The sequence below is a fragment of the Orycteropus afer genome, unplaced genomic scaffold (genome assembly GCF_000298275.1).
Source record: "Orycteropus afer afer isolate SDZICR_OR568_19922 unplaced genomic scaffold, OryAfe1.0 scaffold00061, whole genome shotgun sequence".
Lineage (NCBI taxonomy): Eukaryota > Metazoa > Chordata > Mammalia > Tubulidentata > Orycteropodidae > Orycteropus > Orycteropus afer.
The window spans coordinates 8,129,096-8,137,837 of NW_006921648.1; the positions used below are offsets into that span (position 1 = coordinate 8,129,096).

An 8,742-nucleotide genomic window follows, 5' to 3' on the forward strand; every position below is an offset into this window, starting at 1 on the left:
TAAGGTGCCCCCTGCCCAGACCACCCTGCAGCCCCACCTCCGAACTTCCCTTTGTGGGGAATACCCTTGCTCCTCAACCCCCTCCTAGAAGCCCGCCTCCCACCAGGTGGCTGTCCCGAGCCTGCAGGATCCTTGGAGCAGCCCTAGGGGCACAGTTGCTAAGTGCTCCGCTGCTAACTGAAAGGTTGGTGGTTCAAACCCACCAGCCAGTCCACGGGAGAGTGACATGGCAAGCTGCCCCTAAGGGTCTCAAGGTAAAATTGATGGCCTGGAGACCCCTGTAGGGTCACTGAGTGGGAACCGACGCAGTGGCAGCAGGCCAGTGGGTGAGATCCTCAAGGGTTAGCCAGCTGCCTGTCTTTCTTGCTGGAAGTAGCCAGCCTGCAGCACAGGTGTTCCAGGAATGGGCGGCTGCCTGCTGACAGCAAGTTCAAGTTGAGATTGGATCCCCGCGACCTTTCTCACCATAGGTGAACGGCAGAAGTGAGGTTACTCTCTCACACGATAAAGTCTAACAGGCTTCGTGTTAACAGACATTTACCCACAAATGACCCAGGAAGTGGCCTTTTGCATCTGTTGTCACTAAGCCATGTTCCACAGCTAAGCTTTGCCACACTCGCAAATGGTGACTAAGGAAGAAAAGGTGGACCCATCGTTGTATTCGCCCCCAATAAATCAGACCACAAAGCAGAATGGCTGTCAGCCTTGTTTCAGGAGATGCCCTTCCCTGCGTGCATCTTACAGGCAATGCTCCCAAGGAAGCCAGCAGCCATGCACACACACCACGGAGCCCTGCACAGAACAGACTTTATTATGAGAAAGGCGGCCAGCTGGAGGAAAGGCCTGGCCTTGGCAACGCTGCTTCTGTTCGCAGTCCGTCTCCGGCAGCAGTGTCCATCCCATGCCCCCGACACGCACACGCGCGCGCGCACACACAGAGCTCGGGGGTCCTAATCTGACGGGCTGTTTGCCTGCTGGGGGAGCGCATCTGCCCGGCTTCAGCATGCGGCAGCTCTGGACCACTGGGGTGCGCTCACGCAGGGAGCAGGTCGCCCGTGAGCAGCAGGATTGGATTCCCAGCCCGTGCCGGCAGCACACGCGTGCGGAGTCTTGGGGGCCTGGACTTTGTGGCAAAGCCTTAGATGCCTGAGGGAGAGGAGGCTCTGGAGACGGTGTCCACACCCAGCAGACAGGCCTCCAGGGAACTGACTGGGAAGCAACCCAAAGGTGGACGAGAAGGTCACCTCTGACCCAGCAGAAGGCACTCAGGAGAGAAAGGACCCCCTACAAGGGGCACCAAACCAACCAGCCAGCCAGCTGCTGTGGCGTCAGCTCTGACTCATGGCGACCCCACGTGTGCAGAGCAGGACTGTGCTCCACGGGGTCGAGGCTGGAACATTTCAGAAGCAGACTGCCAGGTCTGTCTTCTGAAGCACCTCCAGGGTAGCCTCGAACTGCCAACCTTTAGTAGCCAAGCACTTAACCGTTTGAGCCACCCAGGAGCTAGCTCAAGGGCCCCAATGGGGAGGGGACTGGACTCCTGAGGACTGAACTGCGGCGGGGACAGCCTGCATGTGTGACTGCACCCGCAGGGTACAGACCTACTGGCTTGTTTTAAAACACCTCCCCAGTCACCGGCAAATATTTCTAGCTAGCTACCCCGACTCGGACAAAGCCCCAGAGTGAGGAATGTGGACGGAGACCATCAGCACTTCAACATCACCCTCGGCAGAGTCTCCTCTTCCACCCAGAACCGCAGGGGTATCTGCCCACATGCCCCCGTTCCAGCCTCCCCTCCTTGCAGTGACAAGTGGACTCCTGGCCACATACAGGCCACATGCTTCAAAACCTCACCCAACTATTTCTGTGTTTAAATCACAACTCAAGCCAAACCAAATCACAGCAAAGTAAACCCTAAGGATTGGTTCCCTAACGTTCATCTACAAAGGTTTGCAAACGTAGCTGGCCCTAGGGGTGCAGGGGGCCTCAGTCATTAGGAAAAAACATTCCTAAACATCTCCTAACGCAGGTCTGAAAGCACTAGGGTGCCCTTCCCTGTCAACTTCTTGCCAGAAACACGGCCCACCCCACCAACCCCCCAAGCAGGCCTCCCAGAGCAGGTTCAGATCCACCCTCCCAGCACCAACAGACGGCTGCAGAAAGGCACTAAAAGGTGAAGACCCCCACTCCCCCACCCCGACCCCCACTAGCCAGCTCCTTTAAATCCAACTAAGCCAAGAAGTTCCCCAAAGACTGCCCTCGGGCCCAAGGAGAAATGGGGGCACAAGGGGAGGAACTCATCAAGCCCCAAAGGGCCCCCAGTGGGGCAGACCTGGGGTCTCTGACCCACTGATGCCAGGTAAGAGGGGCCTGGAGGCCAGACTGGCTTCTCCAGGCTGCTGGGGAAGGTCCTCGCCGACCCCCCTCCCGCTGCCACCCAGCTGGGTTGGCCACCGGAGGGGCGCCTGTCTTGTTTAAATGCCTTTAATGCTTTTCAGATGGTGAGAAGTCGTTTGGTGGTCAGAGGTGGTGCTGGGGGCTGAGACCACCCCCATCCCTGGCCCCGGCCCCACCCCCCTTCCACAGAAGGGGGCGAGCTGTTCTGGAGGCCTGTCATCTCCTCCTCCCCCAGAGTCTCCCACAAGGCCAGGAGAAGAGGCTCCCGACATTGCCTAGGAGCTGACGACGTGTCCAGACCAGGTCTCGTGCTTGGTGCCTGGCGCCAGGTGGGTGATGACCACCTCCACGGCCTGCAGCTTCTCGTTCTTGGGCGGGATGGAGCACATCTTATAGGTGACCTCATCACCTTCCACTGGGACATACTCTCCTTCCACGCTGCAGGGCAGGGAGAGAGTGCTCAGTGGGGCGGGGCCCCGCGCCACCAGGCCACTCCGGGCTGCTTCCCGGGAATGCCTCCCCACCCCCAGCTTCCATTTAAATTACAGCATTTCATGGTTAACCATGCTCCCCTCTTTCATTTGGCCACCAAGAAGCTCAGAAACAAAATTGTCAGGCCTCTTCCAACAACAGAGCTAGGCATCCCAATGTCTCAGTCTTTCTTCTTTGTTCACCCCGTTTTCCTTGTAACTTATTTTTCCTGCTACATTGTGTGTATCTTTGTAAACCACTGCAAATCCTCTCTGGAAAGATGCAATGCGTAGTAAACAAATTTACATACCCATGCAAGGCTTCATGCAGGGATACAATGGATCACGCATCTTTCTCAAGACTGTAGGTGGGGCTTACTGTAAACGGATGTGTTCAGAGGGGAGAGGCAGTGCTATCCCAGCAGGATCCTATTTTTTTTTATGTGGTGTCTGCCATGGGAGATGAGAAGGGCAGTGTTTGCACAGGGAGGCAACTCAGAGGGAATGCACAGGAAAGAAGGGCACAGGGAAAAGGCAACCACAGGGAGGAAGAGGAAGAGAGCTGCTACACTGTGGGGACTGTAGTCAGTGTCACGACACAAAGTGTGTGCAAACTGCTGTGTGGAAAATGAACTGCTCTGGAGACTTTCACCCAAATCACAGTCAAATCAGAATAACCGTGGTTTCTGTCCTTTGTCAGATGTGCCGTGTGGGGTGGGACTCTGCCTGCTCCGGTCTGAAACGAAAGAGCGGGGGCCGGAACTAGGGCATGCAGGCCCAAGACTTAGGGTCCTTGCACACCTGCAGGCCGCCTGCAAAGAGTGGCAGCGAGACACAGCAGGCTGGCTCTGCACCTTCCTGCCCCCGGGGGGACACGTGGGCCCAGGCTCTCCTAAAGCCCTGCCCGGGACCCTCAAGGACCCCAAGGGTTCCAGACACTCAGGAAGGAAGGACATCAGTGACCAACTGGCAAGAGGAAGGGTCTGGCCCCAAACTTCCTTCCTGGAACAGAGGGACTGGCAGCCCCAGCCACCCTTCCCAGACCGCGCCTCCCAGTGCGGCAGGACACCGGCCCCCAAGCAGCTCTCCCCCTCCACCAGGTGTACACGGTCACTCGGGCCCACCCGAGTGGGTCTCTCACACACACGCCACACTCACGCTTTCTCACAACAGTCATACACATGTGCACACACTCACACATGCACACACGCACAACACGCACACACGTGTGCACACATGCCCAGCAACAACCGCATCAGGACTGTCACCACCGGCCTCACACACAGACACGGCCACAGACAGTCGCTCCCAACAGACGCACAATCACAGATGGGGTCCAAGCCAGACAGATAGTAGTACACAGCTGGCGGCCTTACACCGTCGTCCCCAGCACCCTGCCACACCCAGCCCCCACCAGCGCTGCACCCCACACCCAGCCCCCCCGCTGGCTTACTCGGAGATGTGCAGGAATATGTCGGGGCCGCCGTCAGCTGGCGTGATGAAGCCGTGGCCCTTGGAGCGGCAGAAGCACTTGCAAACTCCTTTGTAGACAGGGCCCTGGGAAGCTCGCACGGTCCTGACGGGGGAGAAGCGTGAGGGGGCCTCCATGCCAGCCACATGCTCTCCTGGGGTGCTTACCGCCCCCACAGGTGTGCCCTGGGGAGTCCTAGCCAGGGCCGCCATGCACAACCCTGGGAGCCATTCCCACAGACTCCAGAAGGCCCAGCTCTGCGAGACTGAGCTCTGGGCCACCCTGGCAAGTTTCTGGGCCTCAGTTTCCCCATCTGGACAAAGGGGCTTGCACTGAAACCTCTCTGAGCACCTGTTAGGGGCCTCATTATTCACAGTCAGTACCAGAAGCAGCCTCCACTCCTGGGCTCAGACCTGTGTCTGGCAGGCACTGGGAGGACACCTGACAACTCCATTCTATCTTCATGGCCACCTGCCACAGTCCTCACTTTGTAGCCAAGGATGTCGAGGTCCCAAAGGGGAACAGGCTTGTGGGGGGTCATGCCTGGAGGTCTTAGGAGCCTGGAGGTTTCCTGCCTGCTGCAGCCACCCCTCATCTGGGCTCAGGACAGGGTGTGGGGCACCAGCACCCTCCAGAATTCACAGGGCACCTCCCCAGCCTCTCACCCTGCCCAAGGCTGCCCATTGACAGACAGGGATGCTGTTGGCCAGACAGTAATCTTAGCCTTGGATGGAAGACGTCTCTCAGGAACCCCCCCAGAACCCCTTCCTGGGCCAGCTTGAGACTCACGCGGAGAAGGTCCTTGTCCGGCGAGTGGGCAGAGGGCTGGGGACCACATTGCCCCGCAGCGGGGATGGTGAGCGCTCCCGTCCCCTCTGGGTGTCCAGCCCAACCGAAGCTTGGTGGGCAGGGGGCTGCGGCAGTGGGGGAGGCTCGGATGACATGGCTGACCTGGAGGGAGACGGGGGCTCTCAGAGGCTAGGTCACGGGGGAGGCCTGTCATCTGAGACCCGCCCTTTGCTGTGGCCTCTGTTCTGGAATCCTGCCCTGCGTGCCCGGGCTGGGGCTGCGCAGCCGTGAGCACCCTCACATCAAAGCTCCGTGTGAGAATGCCAGGGCTGCCCCATGCCACCACCGTGGGCTCCCGGAGGATGAAGACACCATCGGTCCCTTCTACCTCCCCGGTGTCCCTGGCTCCCTAGAGTTCAGCACAGACCCCGGCGCCCTCAGGCACTAGGTAGGAGGGAAGAGGGAGAGCAGGGAGTGAGAGACGAGGAGAAGGGGGAGGAAGTAGGGGAGGGAGGAGAGGAACGAAGAAGAGGGGAGGGCGGGCTGGGGGAAGACGGGCAGGAAGCCCTCAGCCACAGGTTGAATCCAGTCTCTAGACGTTTCCTGAGCCTGCTGGGTGCCAGACCCCCTGGGGAAGGGGGCAACAAAGGCACTAGCACAGAGTGTCCGCCTCGCCTCCGCCTCCGGGAAGCTCTGGGACACATTCCAAAGACAGGCTTAATCCCAAGATCTGGGTCCCCAAGGGCTGTCACAGCCGGTCCAGGGGTCCAGGGCAGGGCGTCCTGGCAGGCCACAGGGAGCCTGAGAGGCCGGCAGGGAGGGGGGCGTTTCAAAGAAGCACACAGACCAGGCACTCGGGGACAGGCCTGCCCAGCCCTGAGGCTGTCACTGGGACATGGGATTCCTGGCCAGCCTCCCGAGGCTCAGGTGGCCAGCCCGGCTGCAGGCGAGGCTTCCCCCACCGCTGCCCTGGCCTTCAGCAACGGTGCCGTGCCCAGTGGACACTAAGTGAATGGACGTGAGTCATGAGGCTTGGGCTCCAGGTCACGTGGGACCAGCCCAGGCAGCAAAGACTCTGGGGAAGTCCTCGCCCCTCTGGGCTGTAAGGTGGGACAGCTGGGGCTGGCAGCCGGAGACAGAGGAGGGGTCTGAGCTCAGGGTCACTGAAGGTCACACCGAGGCAGGATGGGGAACTTGGCGCCAGGGTCCAAAGAGGCTGCCCCAGGCCACTCGGCTCATCGCTGACCCCTCCCGGGTGCTTTCTGTGCCCACACCCGTGAGCTACAGGACGTCAGCCCCAACCTCCAGATTTCAGATTCTCCTGAAATAACTGGAAGCTCTAACAGCCCTGGACCCCCCGTTTCTAACTCCTCCACCCCTCCCCACTGATGGTAACCGTCTCCCCCCGCCCCGACACTTGAGTGCTCAGTGTCTATCACTTAGAAATGCCCCCTCTCTGCTCCCAGCCCAAGCCCCCGGAGCCAGGCTGAATCCCTGGGGGAAAGTGCCCCCCAATGGGCAAACCCCACCCCTCCATATTGTCCCACTCTGTCAGGCCTCAGCTCCATCCCATTGGGAAAGGAGGTGGCCTGCTGGCCTTCTGGAAGGAATGACATAAGTACCTGTGACCCTCCTCTCAGCTGCGGTCAAGGAGGACCGCGAGGGGAGCCCCCACCTCATAAAGGCCCCAGCTGCCAGCTGGGGGTCAGGGTTCCAGCATGACCCATGAGCACAGGTCATAGAGTCCTGGAATGTTCCATGGCCTGGAATTCTGGGCAGGGGAAGAGAGCAGTGGGCCCCACGCAGGCCTCCCAGCACAGCCAGTGGGATAGGCCAGCAGTGGCCAGGTGACACCAGGGAGAGGCGGAAAGCTGCCCTCGGCGCTTCTAGCCACAGTCTCCCCACTGCTTTTCCCCTAGGGTCAGGCACATCTAACTTCAAATCACACCACTTTCCAGCTGTGTGATGTTGGGCAGCTGACTTAACCTCTCTGGGCCTCAGTTTCCTCCTTTGGAAAATGGGGACTGTAATAGTCCCTACCTCACACCACTGTTACAAAGTTGAGATGATACACACCAGACACTCAGCACGCCATCCACCCCGAACTGCACCCAGTAATTGTCAGCTATTATTGTTAACCATTATCATAGAGTCATTCAACAAAGATGTACCTATGTTTGTCTGCCAGGAGACAGAGGGGGGAGAGGCAGGAAACGAGGTGGAAAGGAAGGAGGTGGGGCCAGTCCGGTGTGTGTCATTGTCTGTGACAGCTCAAGCAACCTGCATCATGGTCTCTGCCAGCTCATGCAACCTGCGGCTTCCTTACTTCACACCCTCCTGGCCCCTTACTACACCCACCTCCTTCTAGTTAAGCAAGCAGGCCTGAACTGGGGGCCCCCTTCCCTCTCCACTCCCACCCCCTTCACTCTCCAGTCCCTCACAGGTGCCAATGGAAGCCAAGGCTGGAGGAGTGAGCCCCAGGTCCCTTAAGTCCCCCAGGCTCAGCCCAGGGGGTGGCACAGAGCTGGTCTCAGGGACAGTCCAAGGAATGACCCCCAAATCAATTCTGAATCAGCATCAGAACTGGCCACCATTTACTGAGCACTTAATATGTACCAAGGGCCCCTGGGGGGTGCAGTGGGTAAGGCATTTGACTACTAACCAGAAGGTCGGCGGTTCAAACCCACCAGCTTCTCTGCGGGAGGAAGATGAGGCAATCTATTTCTGTAAAGACTGAGAGCCTTGGAAGCCAATGAGGGCCACTATGAGTGGGTACTGACTCAATGGCAGTGGGTGTGGTTTTCTCGGTATGCGCTAAGCACCTTACAGACACACCTATCCCACACACAAGTGTGCAGACACAGCCACACGTGGGCACATGCATGCACACTGTGCATACACACACACAGGCAGGGAGGCACATGGTACGCACATGCACAGCTAATCAGATGTGTGTGTACATATATACACACGTGTGCACAGTCCAGCCCCATATTCATGCTCACTTACCAGGGAAGGAAACTGAGGCACAAGGAGCACAAATGATGGGGGGGTTGGCGCTTCACTACCACCCACCAGCTCCTCATGGCCTTCTGGGCCAGGAGGAGGGCTGGGGTGGTCTGCAAGCCTGGCGGGAGGAGGGCAGGCTTTGAACCTATTTGGTCCAGTCCAGCTCGACCCCTTGCTGAGAAATTGCACTTCCAGCCCCAGATAGAATCTGCAGGGCATTTCAACCTAGATCAGAATCAGCTGGGGCTCTGTGAGAACCACCTGGAGATCTTGTTAACACAGATTCCCTGTGTCTCTGGGGTGGAAATGCAAATTCTCAGCCTGGGTCTAGCTGGGAATGGAGCAGACAGAGGGCTGGGTCAAAGTCCAGCTGGCAAGACAACAGTCACCCAGGAACCAGCCCTGGGGCCCTGCCGCTGCCCCTGGACAGGGGTGGGGGACGCACACATGGTCGAGGCAGCCTGTGAGGCTATCCCAGCAACACCAGGCCTGGCCTTGGAGTGTCCCCTGGATGAGGCAGGGCCCACCCACTCTGTACACCATCAACTCCCCTCATGGGGGAGGGGGAACTCAGGCCACAGCCAACTCAGAGCCAAACCCAAGCCG

General features: G+C 59.0%; 1 protein-coding gene across 1 annotated transcript; it reads right to left on the reverse strand.

Moving 5' to 3' along the window:
* Positions 1-2,672: 2,672 nt before the first annotated feature.
* On the reverse strand, positions 2,673-5,282 carry CARHSP1 (calcium regulated heat stable protein 1). The gene is made up of 3 exons (XM_007939615.2): positions 5,128-5,282; positions 4,321-4,443; positions 2,673-2,835 (listed from the first exon to the last, which is right to left on the reverse strand). Exons 1-3 carry the CDS (start codon positions 5,280-5,282, stop codon positions 2,673-2,675), a joined length of 441 nt encoding a protein of 146 aa, XP_007937806.1.
* Positions 5,283-8,742: the final 3,460 nt, after the last annotated feature.

What these genes read in the sequence shown, in the direction of transcription:
- CARHSP1 (XM_007939615.2), bottom strand. Translation starts at nt 5,282, where the DNA reads ATGTCATCCGAGCCTCCCCCACTGCCGCAGCCCCCTGCCCACCAAGCT. An exon ending in CGGACAAGGACCTTCTCCGC is followed by an intron (nt 4,444 to 5,127) that starts GTGAGTCTCAAG and finishes CTCCCCCGTCAG; the next exon opens with GACCGTGCGAGCTTCCCAGG. An exon ending in ATATTCCTGCACATCTCCGA is followed by an intron (nt 2,836 to 4,320) that starts GTAAGCCAGCGG and finishes CCTGCCCTGCAG; the next exon opens with CGTGGAAGGAGAGTATGTCC.